This window comes from Cucurbita maxima, unplaced genomic scaffold (genome assembly GCF_002738345.1).
Source record: "Cucurbita maxima cultivar Rimu unplaced genomic scaffold, Cmax_1.0 Cma_Scf00002, whole genome shotgun sequence".
NCBI classification, from domain to species: domain Eukaryota; kingdom Viridiplantae; phylum Streptophyta; class Magnoliopsida; order Cucurbitales; family Cucurbitaceae; genus Cucurbita; species Cucurbita maxima.
Window position 1 is genome coordinate 7,032,667 of NW_019272018.1, and position 19,365 is coordinate 7,052,031.

A 19,365-nucleotide genomic window follows, 5' to 3' on the forward strand; every position below is an offset into this window, starting at 1 on the left:
AAGGTTAAAAAGCAAACATTCAGTCGATCTATAATTTATACAGACAAAACTGAATAGTGAACCATAGTACTCTTTTGTTTTTTCCTTTTTCCTTGATCATTAACATCCTCTCGTCGTGTTCATACATTGCCGATACATCGCTTCCAACTTTCGTCCTAACCCAAAAAATCAAATAAATTCAGCAATGCCAACACACAACAACGCCAATTTCAGCTGCGCTCATCATTTTCCTGCCAAACCTGCTTCAATTTTAACGTTTTGAAGGCAAGGAAAAGTCATGGAGCACAGTGGCTATTAATGGATCTTTGAAGACATCACAAGGCTGCCTGTGATGGTCTGCACATCCATTTACCAATAAAACCAACAAAACTCCTCCTAATTGATTTCACCGTCTTCAACATCATTTGCTGGCTTGTTAACACTCTGGGGTGGTGGTGGTTCACTTTCATACTCTTCCTCTTCATCATCCACCTTCATGTACAAACCAAGTTGTTCCAAGGGATTACTACCTTTAAGCTTGAAACTGCCATATTCATTCTGAGAATATTCTGGGCTGGACTTCTCTGTGAAGTTTGGTAGCTGATCGTCGTTCGAAGCCCTAAGCATTTCTAGATCCTCCATGAATTGACTGTTCTCATTAATATCAACAGTCCTCTCCATCTGCGTGATGGTAAGAATACAGCTTGGAAAAATTCAAATGGCTAGCACAAGATAATGATTATATTTATAAACTCTATTGTACCTTAAGTAAGGCCTGACGTGCAGCTTCTCTATCCAACTCCCTTTTCTTCTTTGCTTCAGCCGCAGCTTCTGCTTCTGCCTTCCTGTGAGCATCCTCTGCCTCTTTGGCCTCTGCTTGCAACCGGGCTTTTTCTGTACGTAAAAAATACATGAATTATCGACTTTTGAAATGGTCGTGATCACACTATTCTTTCTCTAGTGTTATTATGTCCTGTCTCAAATTCTGAAGTAGAGACTTCAACCTTCTCTTTTCTGTCTTTCAAGTTCCTCCCTCTCCATTCGCACTTTTTCAGGATCCCGCTTGTCACCCTGTAGCCAACTCACGTTAGCAACCTTCCAATAATAAACGACCAATCATAAGTAGAATCTCAGGTTTAACAAACCTTTTCAAGTGCCTTTTCTCGAGCTTTCAGTATCGTGTCGGCAAAACGGTTTCTCAATAAAGCTGCACGGTATAGCCTGTCAGGGGAGACTTGCCTCTTAGATGGAGCACCCTCCCCTATAATGTTAAGCATCGAAGATAAGTTGAAGTTCTAAAACCATAAGGCAGAAAAGTTTATCATGATGTTTTCTATTCTTACCCTCCTCTTGGTAGCTATCCGTGTCAGTAGTGCTTGTATTGCCCTGAGCAGATTGCTCAACTAGACCAATTCCATTTTCTTCAACTGCACAGTTATGGAAAAACAGCTACTTCATCATAAGCACTGATGATGAACAAATCACTGGAGGCAAAAACCTCTGTCAGCAAACTGAAGATACAAGGTTTAGCACCTGATACTCACAATTTCCAATTTCTAAATCACCAACTTCATATTGCTTCTGATCCAAATTTGTTTCAGAAGACAAAATTTCCTGACATGATAAAGGAAACCCAAGTAAAATTTGTGCAACTCATTCTAAGTGGCTCTTCTATCAGAAATAAAAGTATCAAGTATAATGGCATGCACGATAATCTAAATACACAGTAACAGAAAGGATATAAAATCCTGCACGCAAACATTTCACAAAGCATCATCACAATCATGAACATTAATGAATTTGTTTCATATTTCATATACAACCATGAACAATAAAGAAACGCTCAGTCAGTAAATTACTCAAACATTTTTAGCCCATGACAAACTAGAGAATTAACTCATAACTTAGTTAATGTAAAAACTTATATTTGAAGTCAATGTTCCCACTATGAGTTGTAGGATTGTATAGTTCCCAAAGCGGTGGAGGAAACTTCTGTACAAAGTAGAAAAATTGAAAAGCTATTAGCCTTTCTAAAAGTAGGAAATTGACACATTTTTGTTGCCAATTTATGCTTGACAAAAACGTTATTGCATTTTGTCCAATGCCCGACACAAAATTGGGGGATGATGAAATTGAAGAGTGAGCTTCATTTTCGAACATGCTAGCTCACTTCGCTATCACAAATAAACATTTAGCTTTCATCTTCTCAATGTACTCTTTATTCGGAAGCAAATAAAGAAGATCATCTTTTTTATCCTTCGTCCTTTTACAGTAAAAGAAATTTGTGCTTCGAGCTCTCTAACAGATATCTTTACAACTTTTCTCCATGTTCTCTTTGTTCGGAAGCACATAAAGAAGTAGACCATCTTCTTTTCCTTTGTTCTTTTAAAATAAGAAAATTCTGTGTTTCGTGCTCTCTAACTAGATACTTTTAGACTGTCCTGGATTCCCTGACAACTGTGTAGGAAGAAATTTGCTTCAACTGGCTATGACGTAACCCTTCAAAACGATGGCTAGGAAGCTTTAGTCTAATGTTATAAAATCGTACTTTCAATTATATGATGGGAAACAATAGAATTTTCAAATAAAAAGAGAAAGTTGTGGATAAATATTTGAAAGAGCAAAATCTCATGTCTTGTTGTGAGTTTCTATAGATATATAGTTTAGAAACCATAGTCCCTGAGTAAATAAACAGTGTTATTATGAGCTCCATTGGAGGGTTTTCTTCTAAACAACACTAGCTCAATCAACTTCTCTCCCTAACTTTTCACTAAGCAACGAAATGATTTGAATAGACAAAGATGATCAGCTGATTTATCTACACTATGCACTATGCTCAAAAGGATTGTTACGAATAGCCCATTGGAATCAAAAGACCGATGATACTACGAAAAAGAAAGAGAATGAAAAGTTTGGAAGAATATCAAGTCCCTCCCCTCTTGCATGCATCCTCCCAAAATCTAATTAGGATCGCATAACTAAGAAAACAGTTGATAGGGCAGAGAAAAGTCACGACCATCAATGAATCGTCTACCATGCACACAAGGATAATACTGCAACACAGAATTTTTCTTTAAAAATAATTATAATAAAGAAAACTATTTAACCAATAAAACTTGGTCGTAGAAATAAAGTTGCATTTTGTGTTAAGACTTATGACCCCATTAAACATCAAACACAAAAGCCAAGAGGAATCTGTCCCCCTCGATTTAAATAAAAGAATTACGATTAAAAAATCATAATAGCGACATGATAATTCAGTAATAACATAGGTATACTAAAGCTTATTTTCAGTAACATCCTTGATATTACCAATAAGATCTATTTGTCCTTCAAAGTTCACTTCTAAAATCATAGAACCACACATCCAATGCCCTTGCCTCACCATTAATTGCATTACTCTGCCAAATTAAATTCCTTAATCCACACCACTGATTTCCCCTTGAGATGTGTAAATATTTGGTCAAGAAAAAAGGTAATGCGTGAAAGGGGGAAAGGAAAACATTCTCCATATAGTCCTAAACAATCAAAGTTTTTGGGTTTTCAATACCTTTGGAGCCACGTCACTATCTAATGCTTTAGCAGCATTAGATTCACTCGCCGATAAACTATCTGAGCCAGAATCTGCATGGTCAAACAGCAGAATACTTTTAGATTTGGCGTGAGAGAGAGACTCGTCAAGTTATATTACAGATTGATATTATAAAAAATAATGAAGATTACAAAACAATTGTCCAGTCATACATATCTAACATAACTACGAACACGCCAAAATCTTAAATTCAAAAAGAATAAATCCTTGCAATAGAAACTGCCCAAGGAAACAGTAGCTCAAGTTAAAAATACTTTTGAAATTTTTTTATTTATAATGAATAGAAGAATGCATAACAAGGTTCAAAGTTTTAAGTCAAAATTAAATGATAACACCAGAAATTAGTGAAAAGGAATTAGGGGCAGGTAACAACACCAACCACTTGATGTAGAACCTGATTCACTACTCGAGCTACTGGAATGATTGCATTTACTATCTCTATGGACTGCATCTTTCTCTATTTCTATTGGAGGATAGCTTGAAACAGGTGGGTCATTTCCACCAACAATGTCTACATCGTCATCAATCCGACCATTTCCTAACAAGGGAAAAATGAAAATTTAGAAGATCCAGGAAATCAACCTTCATTTTGAACATAAATCTATCCATGAAGTACCTCTACAGGGTGGCATTGATGAATTGCTCAATCCTGATTCGTTGTGAAGCTGCTGAGTAGAATATGACGGCAATTAGAAGCCATTGAATAAGTCATTATAATCAGTGCAATTTTAATGATAAACACGTGAAAATGAGAATGGAAACATGTATACACCTCCACTACACAAGGTTCATCCGTTGTGCGTTTCTGCTTTTCCATTATATAGTCGTCCAATTTCTTCTTCAAAGCAAACAAGGTATCATCAGTAAGAGTATCAATATCAATTTCAATCTCCTCCTCGCCCGCTAGAGGATTAGAACTGTGCTCCTTTAGGAAATCAATGATGCTTTCAGGCAATTCTCCCAGCAACGCCTCCAACTCCACACTCAGTTTATGCTTCTCCTGGTCAGTCATGATTTTTGACACACTGTTTGGCTGAATATCAGGGCTATTAGTAGGGATTTTTGTCTTTTTTGAACGTGACACGGGCAGAGTACTTTCAGCTTCCTTATAAACAATCGTGGCTGAAGATACTTGACGTTGTTCTTCAGTTGTTACAGGGAGCTTCTTCTCTATAGTTTTCCATCTAACTTCAAAATATTTACTTAGGGTCTTAGCCATGATATGGACGTCATTCCCGGGAGGGTTGTAAGTCATCGCATTTGAAAAAGTAAGTCGAACATCTGCAGCAAAATCCAATGGATGTGCGTATTCTCCTGCAGTAATCTTAGACTTCACAGTGCCCAGATCCATTGGATGCTTTATAACAGTGAAATAATCTGGAATATTCAACTTGACCACATCAACTGGGGTGTTAAAAACCCAACCAAATGGATGCGACATCAAGCGAGGCAGCAGCTGTTCACATTGTTTCAATAACAATGCTGTCGAGGAAGCAGATACAGCAGCTGGTTTAACAGACTCAAACCGCCCAGATGAGCTTCTTACAGCTGAAGGGCCATTGCGCCCAGAGGGCACTAGCTTTTTAGCAGGAGGAACCGATACCACGGACAACCTATTAGAAGTCTCTGGAGGAGCTCCCCTGTGCTGATCACTATAACTCTGAATATTACTCAACGATGAAACAGCCAAACTCGAACTAACGTCAGAAGCTTTCTTTTGCAGAACTCGGACCTGCTCAAGTTCTAACTTTAACCTTATCTCTAAACCTTTCCTTTCAGATCGAGACAATGTTGATATAGAAAAAACTTGAAGAGGAGCAACAAAACAATCATAACCATTTGCATTCATACTAACACGCTTCCTCTTGAAGGCCCGTGGATCATCTAGAGATGAGATTCCAGTATCCATTCGTCCAGAGCTCCCTAACCCTTCTGATTCGCGAACCATTACCACAGCATCTCGGTAATCTGGAACAAAACCAAAAGAAAGAGCTTTGGAATATTTCCTCGATTTCCCCATTACCTGTGAAAGTGAGTACTTTCTCGATTCCTTCTGTCCAGCAAACTCAATAGGAACAGTCGGTGCCATAGGATTAATTCCCAGCAACTGCACATGTCAACTGCAACCATAAATTTTGTACCCGAACTATGATATTCCAATCCATATTATCAAAATTGAAGCTCCGCCCAATGTAGAAGTCCGGATTTAAAGAAATATGCGCGCTGTTATTTGTTTGTAGCAAGCAACGAATTAATTTTAAGTTTGGTCTTTTAACATTGATACATAATCTAAGAAGATTAATACTTCATCAGAACAACGGTGTCCTGTGGTCGACCAGTGCACGAATGGGTTGCCATTTGAAGGAATCCCAAAGCTCGTGAAACAAATTCACTATTTCCTCCCTGGATGAATTCAAACATGAACAGGTTGACAGAGAATAGGTTCAGACAACTTCCCAGAAGTCACTTAAACAATAGACAATGACTAAACAACCCAAACCACAAAAATCCAGTGGCTCAGTCCAAGCAATTGAAATCCCGGCAAACTCAGAAGCTTCGACCACATAACCATATATTCCATGAAAACAAAATTGCTTCCTCAGCCCATCACCTCCTGCCGTCACAAACATCAGCCTCACTCCTTAAGAGATACTTCCGCCTTCGGAAGAACCCAAAATGACAAGGAGAAGAAAATTCGAGAAGGAGAGAAAATCGAAATATATGAAGGGCAGATTACAATCCAAGATCATGAGATAAACCCCTCGAAATGAAACCCTAGATCGAGCAGGAGTAAACGAAATTACGCCAAAAATCAGAACAGAACAGGAAACACGAAAAAGGCAAGAACTCTATGAAGGCGCTGGTAGAAATCCAATTGGAAACCTGGATCACGAGCAGAGCCCGTCGCTCGCAAAGCAAACCAACCCCGGAAAGACGATAACGCCCTTTACAGAGAGATGGAGAGAGGAATGAGGAACTGCTGAGAGAAATAGACAGTTGAGGCCGGAAACTCAGATTGATGGACTGGTTCCATATTTAAAGGCCCGCTGGCCTCGATCCCCGCCGCTAGCAAACGAATCTGGGCCGTCCATTCTCTCCCCTCCAAAGATTCCAGGCATGGTATCTGAACCCGTTCAGGCACGTCCGATTCAGATCTATCTGATGGTGTCTTTCTTACAGAAATTATTGCCACTAACTTAAACCTAATCCAAATACCCGTAAAACTCTCGCGAGTAGAGAGTTGTGGCAACTCGCGCTGGAACTCGGCAACGTGTGATATTAGGTTCCCGTTTTGTTTTACCCGCGAATGAGGAAAGTTTGATGGGGACGTCGACCACGTGTCTGTTAGACTTCTTACGGCAGCAAGACGATGTGCTGGATTTGGCGTCCCTCTCTTTCGTCATTATTCTTTTTTTAATTTTTTTTCTTTAATTTTGATTATGATCTTAATAAAAATTAAAAATTAAGTTAGAAGTTGGTTCAATAAAAATAAAAAAAATCTTAAACACGACTCTATTTCACAATTAATTTTACAATCTTTAAACACTTTAACTTACATACAATTAATTTTATCGTTTGAATCAATATTTAAGCATTTTTTTATTTGTATGATTGTTGTGATTAATTTGCTTTAATATTTTTATTATCAAATTTTTGCATTTAGGTCAAGCTATTTAAACAGATTTGATTCATTTGTTTGTTTAGGATTAATTTTCTAACTTAGTTGTAGAAAACATTAATTACAGCATTTATTGAGTTTACTATTAAATTTGATACAAATTTAAGCTGTCGAGATAAAAACTGACCAATTGTATTCAATAGCGAACCATGAATGATATTGTTCCAAGTAAATGAAATTAAAAGGCACTGACTATATAGATTGAATTGGTTGAATTTATCAGTATATTCAAAATGAGCAGAGCATTTTTCTTTTTTAAGGCTACTTGTTTATGGGGGATTGGTATTGGTGTAACACATAAGCAACAGTGATTCGAAACAGCAACAGTGGAATAATCATGTTCATACCGCCATTGAAACGAAGAGGAAGCTACTCGTTGCTGTAATTGACACTCTTCCTCGTTCCCATCTGTTAAGGATAGTTGACCGTTCATTAAGGCAAATATCTAGATATTTGCCTTACATTACGGGTTACCATATTTTCTCTTTTACTAAATGCAAATATATTGTATTCATTTATTATTCTTTCCTTTTATCGCTATTTCCTTATTATTTGTAATTTACCTTATTTCTGTATTCTGTAAATGATTATAAATAAGAGAACTCTCACCACCATTTGGGTGTGGTGGATTAATCAAACATTCACATGGTATCAGAGCCCTTTCGGTTTAACAACCCTGATCCTTTCTTCTCTATGGCTTCCGAATCTTGTTATCATCTTCTTCCTTTCAATACTCTAATCCATATGATCACCATCAAACTTTCTTCCTCCAATTATCTTCTTTGGAAAAGCCAACTTCTCCCTCTTCTTGAGAGTCAAGACATGCTGGGCTATGTCGATGGAACTATGGTTCCACCACCTCGCTTTGAACCAGAAACCTCCTCAACATTCAACCCCAAATATTTGGCATGGAGAGCAGCCGATCAACGACTTCTCTGTCTCCTGCTCTCCTCTCTCACTGAGGAAGCCATGGCTGTTGTCGTTGGTCTCTCTACTGCACGTGATGTTTGGCTTGCGTTGGAAACTACGTACAGCCATCAGTCAAAAGCTCGTGAACTGAGACTCAAGGATGACTTGCAGTTGATGAAACGTGGCACAAAACCTGTTGCTGAGTATGCCCGTGCCTTCAAAAAAATTTGTGACCAACTTCATGCCATTGGCAGACCCGTCGAGGACATTGATAAAGTGCATTGGTTCCTTCGTGGACTCGGCACCGAATTTTCAGCTTTTTCTACTGCTCAGATGGCTCTCACCCCTATCCCCTGTTTTGCAGATCTAGTCTCTAAAACTGAAAGTTTTGAGTTGTTCCAGCGCTCCCTTGAGTCCTCTGACTCCACTCCTACAGCATTCATAGCCACTAATCGTGGCCGCACCCATGAAAGTCACCCTGCTTCCTTTACCAATCAGCGAGGTCGTTCTTATTCTCACAAAAACAACTCTTCTAATCGAGGACGAACCCACTCAAGTCAGGGTCGTCGACCACCTCATTGCCAAATATGCCGCAAAGAGGGCCATTATGCTGACCGCTGCAACCAACGGTATGTTCGACCTGATTCTTCTCATGCTCACCTTGCTGAAGCCTTTAACACGTCATGTTCTATTGCTGGACCCGATGCTGCTGATTGGTTTTTGGACACTGGAGCTTCGGCCCATATGACTGCCGACCCATCAATTCTGGATCAGTCTAAAAATTACACGGGTAAGGACTCTGTGATTGTAGGAAACGGTGCATCCCTACCCATTACCCACATCGGTACTCTTTCTCCTGTTCCAAATATTCACTTATTAGATGTCTTGGTTGTCCCTCACCTCACTAAAAATCTTCTTTCCATAAGTAAATTAACGTCTGATTTTCCTCTCTCCGTTACATTTACTAATAATCTTATTACTATCCAGAATCATCAAACAGGAAGGGTGGTGGCAACCGGTAAAAGAGATGGAGGGCTATATGTGCTGGAGCGCGGCAACTCTGCTTTTATTTCAGCCCTTAAAAACAAATCTTTACGTGCTTCATATGATTTATGGCATGCTCGTCTGGGTCATGTGAATCATTCTGTTATTTCTTTTTTAAATAAAAAAGGTCATCTTTCTCTTACGTCTTTATTGCCTTCTCCATCATTATGTAATAGTTGTCAGCTTGCGAAAAGCCATCGATTGCCTTATTCCCGCAATGAACGTAGGTCGTCTCATGTGTTAGATCTTATTCATTGTGATCTTTGGGGTCCTTCTCCCGTCAAATCAAATTCGGGTTTTCTTTATTATGCTATTTTTATTGATGATTATTCTCGATTCACTTGGTTTTACCCTTTAAAATTTAAATCTGATTTTTTTGATATTTTTCTTCAATTTCAAAAATTTGTGGAAAATCAATATTCTTCTCGTATCAAGGTATTTCAAAGCGATGGTGGTACCGAATTTACTAGTACTTGTTTCAAAACTCATTTACGTAATTCTGGCATCCACCATCAACTCTCTTGTCCATATACACCTGCTCAAAATGGTCGTGTTGAGAGAAAACATCGTCATGTGACTGAGACTGGCTTGGCCCTTCTCTTTCACTCTCATCTTTCTCCTCGTTTTTGGGTTGACGCCTTCAGCACTGCAGCTTATATTATCAACCGGTTGCCTACTCCACTTCTTGGAGGTAAGTCACCCTTTGAACTCCTTTATGGCTACACTCCACATTATGACAATTTTCATCCCTTTGGTTGTCGTGTTTATCCTTATTTGCGTGATTATATGCCTAACAAGCTTTCTCCCCGCAGCATTCCTTGTATTTTTTTGGGTTATAGTCCTGTTCATAAAGGGTTCCGCTGTCTTGATCCCGCCACCACTAAGCTATATATCACCTGCCATGCTCAATTTGATGAAACTCACTTTCCTGCTATCCCTAGCTCCCAAGCCCAACCTCTTTCCACTATTCCTATTTCAAATTTCTTGGAACCACATCTTCATCATATTGATTCATCCCCCCCTACCACTTCATCACCGCACATTCCTCAATCCAGTTCATCCCCGTGTGATATTTGTTCTGACCTTGTAGATGAGTCTGTGCAGGTTGATACTTCTCTTGCAGGTTCCACTTTGTCACCCTCGACTTCTAATTCAACCTCTATTGAACCTCCTGTTGATTTCTCTTCTTTGGGCACTCATCCTATGATCACACGCGCCAAAGCTGGTATATTCAAGACTCGTCATCCAGCAAATCTTGGTATGTTGGGCTCATCTGGACTTCTCTCTGCTCTTCTTGCATCCACTGAGCCAAAAGGATTCAAATCTGCGGCTAAGAATCCTGCTTGGGTGGCTGCCATGGATGAAGAAATTCGAGCGTTACAACAAAATGATACTTGGACTTTGGTTCCTCGCCCTGCCAACACCAACATCGTGGGCTCTAAATGGGTGTTTCGTATTAAATATTTGCCCGATGGATCCGTCGAGCGTTTCAAGGCTCGTCTCGTTGCCAAAGGTTATACTCAGGTTCCTGGTCTTGACTACACTGACACTTTCAGTCCAGTTGTCAAAGCTACCACTGTCCGTGTTGTGCTTTCTATTGCAGTCACAAATAAATGGCCTCTTCGACAACTTGATGTCAAGAATGCTTTTCTCAATGGAACGCTTATTGAACGTGTTCATATGGAACAACCTCCTGGGTATGTTGATCCTCGATTTCCAAAGCATGTTTGTCTATTAAAGAAAGCTCTCTATGGCTTAAAGCAAGCTCCTCGTGCTTGGTTTCAGCGTTTTAGCTCATTTCTTCTCACACTTGGGTTTTCTTGTAGTCGCGCTGACACGTCCCTTTTTGTCTTTCATCAGCAATCTAACCTTATCTATTTGCTTCTTTATGTTGATGACATTATTGTTACCGGCAACAACTCATCTCTTATTAACAGCTTTACTCGCAAGCTTCATTCTGAGTTTGCTACCAAAGATTTGGGTTCTCTCAGTTACTTTCTTGGTCTTGAAGCTTCACCCACTCCTGATGGTCTCTTTATCAGTCAGTTAAAATATGCTCGAGATATTCTTACTCGTGCTCAGTTGCTCGATAGCAAACCAGTTCACACTCCCATGGTTGTTTCTCAACACCTGACTGCTGATGGTTCTCCTTTCTCTGATCCTACTCTCTACAGATCTCTTGTTGGCGCCCTTCAGTACTTGACTATCACGCGTCCAGATATTGCCTATGCTGTCAATTCTGTCAGTCAATTCTTGCATGCCCCTACTGCAGATCACTTTCTTGCTGTCAAACGTATTCTTCGCTATGTCAAAGGAACACTCCACTTTGGTCTTATCTTTCGTCCATCCACTGTTCCTAGTACGCTAGTCGCTTATTCGGATGCTGACTGGGCTGGTTGTCCCGATACTCGTCGTTCTACATCCGGCTATTCTATTTATCTTGGTAACAATCTCATTTCTTGGAGTGCCAAAAAGCAACCTACTGTATCACGCTCCAGCTGTGAATCTGAGTATCGTGCTCTTGCCACAACTGCTGCTGAACTTCTTTGGGTTACGCATCTTTTGCATGACCTCAAGGTCCCTATTTCACAGCAGCCCTTACTCTTATGTGACAACAAAAGTGCTATTTTTTTGAGCTCTAATCCTGTTTCTCACAAGCGGGCCAAGCATGTTGAACTAGATTATCATTTCCTTCGAGAACTTGTTATCGCTGGCAAACTTCGTACACAATATGTACCCTCTCATCTCCAAGTTGCTGACATCTTCACAAAGAGTATTTCTCGACCTCTCTTTGAATTTTTCAGATCCAAGCTTCATGTTCGTTCAAATCCGACGCTCAGCTTGCGGGGGGGTGTTAAGGATAGTTGACCGTTCATTAAGGCAAATATCTAGATATTTGCCTTACATTACGGGTTACCATATTTTCTCTTTTACTAAATGCAAATATATTGTATTCATTTATTATTCTTTCCTTTTATCGCTATTTCCTTATTATTTGTAATTTACCTTATTTCTGTATTCTGTAAATGATTATAAATAAGAGAACTCTCACCACCATTTGGGTGTGGTGGATTAATCAAACATTCACACCATCGCCCAACGGGAGAGAAGATAGAGCTGAACAGTTTCATTCGCGGCATGGCATCCCATAAGCAGATAATTCCGAGGCCGAACCATATATCCAAATCTCATGCCTGACAACGAATAGAGGCACAAAACTGCAGATCATCAACACACTCGTTACAATTTCTTGTTTATTATATTCAAAAAAGTTCATCCGTGGAACATAACTTATTTTGGTAAAATCGAGCATGAACAGCACAAATTTTTTGAACCTGCCGTCATTCTGCCGGATATCTTATCGGCTGGCTTTTTCACATCTGCCAGCCCCTGCGATTGAAGACACCACAGACAGAGAAGAAGTTGAAAAAGGAAGATGAGAAATCAAGACTCGAGATATTGTAATATCAGATTAACAGATCATACAGCAACCACGAAGCCGAAGTTTGCAGCAGGTCCCCAAAAATGAGTTGTTTTAGGGCCAACAGGACTGTTGAGGAACGCTCGGAACGAAGACATCGAAGCCGCCTCGAACTATTGCTTTGGCTGCCGCTACGAATGAAAATCGCACGCAGGCTAAGAAATTAAAGAAAATCAAAAGCAATAGGCAAATCTACGAAAGTCGGTCCAAGGATGTATCCTTAAAATTGCTATAAAATAAAGGAAAGAAAGAAGAGCAAGAAATCGATTTCTTAATCTTTACCATCGCTATCACTTTCCCCTACGCGATAAACTTTGATCTGACGAGTGAATGCGTAATCGAATAGGAAATTTCGTGATTAAAAAATTTGATCCGTGAATTTGGACTTGATTGCGACCGAAATTGATCGATCGAAGATTAGGTATCTCCACCGCAAATTGCCAGAGCCGCTCGAGGAACAGAGCAAAAGAGAAGAATATCTTGAAGCAAATACACTAATCCTGAGACTGTGGAACCATCGCGAGGATCAGGAACTTGAAGACGAAGGTGGGAATGGCTGGGCGGCGGTGGTGCAAACGAGAGCGCGGTGCGGAGGAGCATGCTTTTTGTGAGCCTATTTGGCGGGGATTGCGGATAGCAACGACGATAGTGCTTACGGGTTTGTTGGGAACTTCTGCCAACTAATATTAAAAAAGATAAGAGCATATTCATAATATGATATTATCGTTTCATACCCAACGTTATGTATATTTTTTAATTTAGTTTTTAAAAATGATCCAAGTTGCTTGGTTCGTATAAAAAAATAATTCTTTTTCATTATAAAAAAAAAAAAAATGTGATTAAGACGCTTTTCCCTTCGGCAATATAGTATGGAATAATAAAGAAAGATATTTTGTCACGGCTTTATTTTTTTAAATAAATTTTATTTGTTATAAAAAAAAGAAAAGAAAAAAAAAGAAGGTACGGGCCATCCGTTGGAAGCCCAATGGAGAGCTTTCGGCCCAATGCATAATTGTACACGTTGCCCATTGGATATCACGGCCTTAAAGACAATAGACACGTGTCCATAATAAAAACGGTCCCCACCAAAAGCTGACTGTGAAATTACAAATATCCCCAATTTTAGGAAAACGACAATTAAATTATTAATACTACGTCTGAAAAAACAAAAATAAAAAAATCAACCATGCTCTTAATTATTACTTACTAGTATTTTGTTTAAATAAATGTTCTTTAAAACCTTTTTTTAATACCCTTAATTCATTTTAAAAAGTTTTTAACATTAATATTTTAAAATATTTTAAAAATAATTAAATGATTATATTTGTGTGTGTAATAATACTCAACTTTGTATTAATAAAACTCAAATAATTTTGAAAACATTAAAAAATATACATACTCTTCCGTGTGGAATTAAAAACATTAAAATTTCATAATCATAAAAGGATGAAAATTTTCTCCCAACTACCTCCTCATCTCATAGGTCATTTATACTAATAATGCCAGCAAGAAGCACATTATGATTATAAAAAGAACGGCACGGACTTCATTATTGGTGGTATAATATATAAAAATAAAAGGTAGTAAAATATTTGAATCCATAGGAGACATGCGTGTGTTGAGGCTTTTTGTTTGATGTTTATCCAGTGATATACGAACGGCATCGGATGACCGATGACGTAGCTTTCGTCTTGCATAAACATTATCCCATGTGCATAGCGTGGTCCATGTCGTGGTGTTATATTAATGGGCTGCGGACAAGCAGAAACGCATACACAAACACAAGAATACAAGGCAGGGAAGCGCAGTGGCAGGGCAGCTTGTTGCAGGCGGCGCCAATGGCGAAGCCAAATCGTGTAACCAATTCTTCTGTAGCCTCTGATTTCATCGACTTCTTGAACGCTTCCCCGACTGCTTTCCACGCCGTTGGTAACTTCCCTTCCGTTTCCCAATCATACATTACAAGTTTAAATTCATAATTTCTTATGTTTAAATGTTTTTTGTAATTAAGAAAGTTGGTATTTTATAGTTTTACAAGTTTGGAAGGAATCATTATTGTTTCATTAAATATCTTAAAACGTGGTTGACTGGCTGGAGGTTGGCAGCTATTTAACTTTGGACTTTAGTCCACGATGCATAATTTATTTAGTTTTAAAATTTTAAAATTATTGAACTAAATTAAAGATAAATATTAAATAATATTACGTTTATAAATTTGGATAATTATTATCTACCACTGAAATCAAATTGAAATATTATTGTTTAAAAATCTGCCGCGGAATGTTACAGAGGAGGCAAAGAAGCGGCTGGTAGTAGTGGGATATGAACAACTCTCTGAGACAGAGGATTGGAAATTAGAAGCCGGCAAGAAGTACTTCTTCACCAGAAATCATTCCGCCATCATCGCTTTCGCGATCGGTAGAAAGTAGGGTTCTCGATTTCATAATTGCAGTGGTTCCGATTTCATAATTTTCGATTTGTATGGTTACCGAATTCGAGTTTGATTCTATTTTTCTAGCATTTTTGATTGCCAATGACTTGATTACGGTCTTGTACTCTTCTTTAGATACGTTGCTGGGAATGCATTTCATATTGTTGGTGCTCATACAGATAGCCCTTGTTTGAAATTGAAGCCTATAAGCAAGGTAATCATGCATTTTCATCGAGTTTTTGCTTTTACTTTTCTTGATGGTCTTGCCACTCAAGGTACTTGAACCTTGTGCAGATTACGAAGGGTGGATTTCTGGAAGTCGGTGTTCAAATTTATGGGGGTGGGTTGTGGCACACATGGTTTGACCGGGATTTAACAGTTGCAGGAAGGGTGATTCTGAGGGAAGAGAAAAATGGTTCTGTTTCATATGTTCCTCGACTTGTTCGAATTTTGGAGCCCATATTGAGAATCCCCACATTAGCAATTCACTTGGACAGGTTTTTCTACTAAATTTAGCTTAATATTTGCCTTTTCTTGCTTCCTTGTTATGGCCTGAGGCTGAATTATACTTGGGGAAGTTTTTGCTAGCTTGCTTTATCGTTGAGTATTTCTATTCTTCTTTTTTTCCTTGTGAAAAGGGATGCAGTTGCATTTGCGGTGAACACAGAGACGCAACTTCTTCCAATTTTGGCCACGACTATTAAGGTGATTTACGGTGAAAAATCTGAGTATTTCAGTCCAATTATCAGTTCTAGCATTCACGCACGCTGTTGTTGTTGTTGAATGTGAGATCACACAGTAGTTGGAGAGGAGAACGAAACATTCTTTATAAGGGTGTGAAAACCTCTTCCTAATTGACGCGTTTTTAAAACCATGAGACTAATGGCGATACATAATGGGCCAAAGTGGACAATATCTACTAGTGGTGGACCTAGACTGTTACAAAAGGTATTAGAGCCAGACACCGAACGGTATGTCAGTGAGGACGTAGGGCCCTTAAGGAGGTGGATCGTGAGATCCCACATCGGTTGGAGAGGAGAGCGAAGCATTTCTTTTAAGGGTGTGGAAACCTCTCCCTAGTAGACGCGTTTTAAAAATTGTGAGGCTAACGACAACAAGTAACGAGCCAAAGCGGACAATATTTGTTAGTGGGGGCTTTGCATACAAATCTTTGGGCAAATACTCCGTCTACCTTTTCATCTTGTATAAGTTTATGCTTGTCTTTTCTCTCTAATAAATGAGTGTTCACAGGGGGAATTGAATAAAATTGTTTCCAAAAATGATGCCCAAAATGGTGGAGAGCATGCAGATCAGAAGTCAACTCCTACTAGCTCAAAGCATCACTTGCTTCTGTTAGAGGTAAGATAAATCAGAAAGCAAAGACTTGTGTTTGAGTTGAACACTTGAGACCAATTTAATTTGAATTTTGGTGGATTAATTTGAGAATAATGATAGAAATACAAGTTAGAGAAAGGAAGATAAGATGTTTTTACTTGTCTTATATAATAGATACTTGCGGAGCAACTTGGCTGTGAACCAGATGACATATTTGATTTTGACTTGCAAGTATGTGATGCTCAACCAAGTGCGATTGGTGGTGCCAAGAGGGAATTCATATTCTCTGGAAGGCTCGATAATTTATGCATGACATTTTGCTCTTTGAAGGTATTTGTTATGCCGGCTTGCTTAAGGGTCTGTTTAGAATGAATTTTCAAGTGCTTCAAAAAAGGATTTGAAGTGTAAAACACATGGCACATATTAGTTGCTCTTACTTTTACAGTGTGTTCTTAATTTGGTATCATTGTAACTCCTGTAAGTGGTTTCAAATCAGGCATTGATTGACAGTACATCTTCTGAAAGTAGCCTTGAGAATGAGGCTGGTATCAGAATGGTGGCCCTGTTTGACAACGAGGAGGTTGGATCTAATTCAGCCCAGGGGGCTGGGTCTCCAGCAATGCATGATGCTTTATCACGAATCACGACTTCCTTCAGCCCATTACCTTCGGTATTCAACTTCTCCTTGCTCGTTTTCCTTGTTTTTTTGTTTTGAGCCAAAATGTCAGTTGAGACTTTCATTTGTGTCCTTAGGCCTCCAAAATCGAGTTACTGATAGATGCTCGACTACTATATCATATAATTACTCTGATTTGTGTCCTTAGGCCTCCAAGACCTCATTTGATAATCATTTAAAACCTAAGTTTATAAACACTCTCTCACTTCTGAGATTCTTTGTTATGTAATCGGTGTTAGGAATAACTCCTAACAAGTCTCCAGAGTAGTATGATATTGTCCACTTTGAGCATAAGATTTCATAGTTTTGCTTTGGGCTTCCCCAAAAGACCCCATACCAATGAAGATGTATTCCTTACCTATAAATCCATGATCATTCCTTAAATTAGCCAACGTGGGACTCACTCCTAATAATCCTCAACAATCGGTTTATTTATTTTGTTATCCACTTTTGATATATGTTTTCAAAACCCAACCCAAATTTTGAAAACTAAAGAAAATATAGTTTTTGTTTATGAAACTTGACTAAGAATTCAAACAAGTTTTATTTTCAAGTTGACATATTATTGGAAATTAAACTGAACTTCTTTCATCGCTCTGGTTTGTTTACAGCTGGTTGAAAAGGCTATCCAGAAAAGTTTCCTGGTCTCTGCTGACATGGCGCATGCATTGCACCCCAATTATATGGTATGCCATCCCATTTGGTTGTGTTTTTTTCTCTTGTATCACAATCTTTAATGTGGTGATATCAAATTCCCATCTCAGGAAAAGTATGAAGAAAATCATCGGCCCAAGTTCCATGGAGGACTGGTCATCAAGATGAATGCAAATAATAAATACGCAACTAATGCAGTCACTGCAACCATATTCCGGGAGTTCGCTTTAAAACATGACCTTCCTGTCCAGGTACATTATATTTTAGCGTTAGCGTTGCTGTCTATGTCACCACGAACACGAACGTGAAAGTTTAGGGAATAAAGTTTATTAACGTAGAGTAGAATCAAAGATTTTAAGTTCTTATTGCTAATTCTTATGTTATGAAAATCATTTGGTAGTGGTAAAAGAGTATGAGTATTGCAGGATTTCGTGGTCCGCAATGACATGGCTTGTGGTACCACCATTGGCCCCATCCTTGCAAGTGGCTTAGGCATACGAACAGTTGATGTGGGAGCACCGCAGCTATCAATGCACAGTATTCGAGAAGTTTGTGGTACAGACGATGTTGATTACTCGTATCAGCATTTCAAGGCTTATTATGAAGAGTTCTCTACTCTTCCTATGATCCCAGTTGATATCTAGAACCTTGTTTCTCGCCTTTTTAGTTAATTTTCAATAATCGTGGGCATCTGCTTCCATCTAGTTTCTCTCTTTGAGAATGTTAAAATAAGGGGTGGGAATTTAAACCTGCGACCCATGATATAAAAGAGACCCAACCATGCTGCCATGGCGACTAGTTGTTAGGGGTAAGTGCTTATGTAAACTATGATCATGGTTATCTATTTCCATTACCTATGCAACTTTATTACATCAATAAAATAAGAAGCCCTAAATTATTCTATGGAAATGTGTATTATGGTATGTTTTTTTAGAACGATATACTTTCTTTGTTGTCGGGAGTGTTGATGAATTTTTAGCAGGTTGGTTAGGAACTATATTTCTTTAGACCGTTATAATTTCTTTATCATCACGAGTGATGGATTTTCAGCAGATTGATGAATTTTAAGTATACTTCATGAATAATTTATGAACGTACATTAACTTACCGGTTAAATGTTCAAATCCGTCGATGAATTGTGTGTTCATATATATTCATTCTTGTACCATTTTCGATATACTTTTCATAAATTATGTTAAAGTGAATTTGAGTTATTTTATAGCAAATGGGTACGAGAGTTCAATGTTTATTTTATTCTCCTCTTATAATAGCAAGATATGAAAAATCTAAATACGATAATATCTTTTTTATTATTTGATGGGAATAAATAAGGGAAAATAAATATTACTAGTTAATTGGGGGTTTATATAAGATATTCAAATGATACTAAGGAGTATTTAAAGTATAGAATCCATTAAATCACAATAGTATAATCACTATAAAGATATGCATAGTTTGCAAGGGTATAAATGAAATTAAAATTATTGCAGAAATTTGAGGCATTTTATAGCTGAATTATTCTTAAAAGATGACATCTGTGAAATATAAGATTAGAATAACAGTACTTGGCATAATTTCTATATTT

General features: G+C 38.3%; 3 protein-coding genes across 5 annotated transcripts; 1 reads left to right on the plus strand and 2 right to left on the minus strand.

Moving 5' to 3' along the window:
• Positions 1–38: 38 nt before the first annotated feature.
• Positions 39–6,723, minus strand: LOC111465462 (transcription factor GTE10-like). 2 transcript variants are annotated; one of them, XM_023109863.1, is made up of 10 exons: positions 4,344–6,723; positions 4,188–4,236; positions 3,966–4,109; positions 3,530–3,603; positions 1,524–1,593; positions 1,323–1,406; positions 1,125–1,240; positions 984–1,050; positions 743–873; positions 39–660 (listed from the first exon to the last, which is right to left on the minus strand). In XM_023109863.1, the coding sequence occupies exons 1-10, from the start codon at positions 5,658–5,660 to the stop codon at positions 376–378; spliced, it is 2,337 nt and encodes a 778-aa protein (XP_022965631.1). In that variant the 5' UTR covers positions 5,661–6,723; the 3' UTR covers positions 39–375. The 2 variants fall into 2 exon arrangements, with proteins under 2 accessions (XP_022965631.1, XP_022965622.1); XM_023109854.1 differs by having other exon boundaries at positions 3,951–4,109; positions 4,344–6,722.
• Positions 6,724–7,427: 704 nt separating this feature from the next.
• On the minus strand, positions 7,428–13,371 carry LOC111472570 (mitochondrial pyruvate carrier 1-like). 2 transcript variants are annotated; one of them, XM_023118186.1, is made up of 5 exons: positions 12,967–13,371; positions 12,690–12,815; positions 12,539–12,593; positions 12,294–12,421; positions 7,428–7,655 (listed from the first exon to the last, which is right to left on the minus strand). In XM_023118186.1, the coding sequence occupies exons 2-5, from the start codon at positions 12,780–12,782 to the stop codon at positions 7,620–7,622; spliced, it is 312 nt and encodes a 103-aa protein (XP_022973954.1). In that variant the 5' UTR covers positions 12,783–12,815; positions 12,967–13,371; the 3' UTR covers positions 7,428–7,619. The 2 variants fall into 2 exon arrangements, with proteins under 2 accessions (XP_022973954.1, XP_022973945.1); XM_023118177.1 differs by having other exon boundaries at positions 7,429–7,655; positions 12,690–12,839; positions 12,967–13,370.
• A 990-nt stretch (positions 13,372–14,361) lies between these two features.
• On the plus strand, positions 14,362–18,683 carry LOC111466015 (probable aspartyl aminopeptidase). Its single transcript, XM_023110562.1, has 11 exons — positions 14,362–14,613; positions 14,974–15,109; positions 15,251–15,329; positions 15,410–15,612; positions 15,754–15,820; positions 16,367–16,474; positions 16,625–16,780; positions 16,947–17,120; positions 17,738–17,812; positions 17,891–18,031; positions 18,206–18,683. The coding sequence occupies exons 1-11, from the start codon at positions 14,394–14,396 to the stop codon at positions 18,422–18,424; spliced, it is 1,578 nt and encodes a 525-aa protein (XP_022966330.1). The 5' UTR covers positions 14,362–14,393; the 3' UTR covers positions 18,425–18,683.
• Positions 18,684–19,365: the final 682 nt, after the last annotated feature.

Bases quoted from the DNA above. Each gene is read 5' to 3' on its own strand.
- LOC111465462 (XM_023109854.1), bottom strand. From the start codon at position 5,660: ATGGCACCGACTGTTCCTATTGAGTTTGCTGGACAGAAGGAATCGAGA. The intron at 4,110-4,187 runs GTACTTCATGGA...TTCCCTTGTTAG, and splicing joins ATCAATGCCACCCTGTAGAG to GAAATGGTCGGATTGATGAC. The intron at 1,407-1,523 runs GTGAGTATCAGG...ATAACTGTGCAG, and splicing joins TGATTTAGAAATTGGAAATT to TTGAAGAAAATGGAATTGGT.
- LOC111472570 (XM_023118186.1), bottom strand. From the start codon at position 12,782: ATGTCTTCGTTCCGAGCGTTCCTCAACAGTCCTGTTGGCCCTAAAACA. The intron at 12,422-12,538 runs GTTCAAAAAATT...GATGATCTGCAG, and splicing joins ATCCGGCAGAATGACGGCAG to TTTTGTGCCTCTATTCGTTG. The intron at 7,656-12,293 runs GTGTGAATGTTT...CCTTAACAGATG, and splicing joins TTCTCTCCCGTTGGGCGATG to GGAACGAGGAAGAGTGTCAA.
- LOC111466015 (XM_023110562.1), top strand. From the start codon at position 14,394: ATGTGCATAGCGTGGTCCATGTCGTGGTGTTATATTAATGGGCTGCGG. The intron at 15,110-15,250 runs GTAGGGTTCTCG...ACTCTTCTTTAG, and splicing joins GCTTTCGCGATCGGTAGAAA to ATACGTTGCTGGGAATGCAT. The intron at 15,821-16,366 runs GTGATTTACGGT...GAGTGTTCACAG, and splicing joins TTTTGGCCACGACTATTAAG to GGGGAATTGAATAAAATTGT.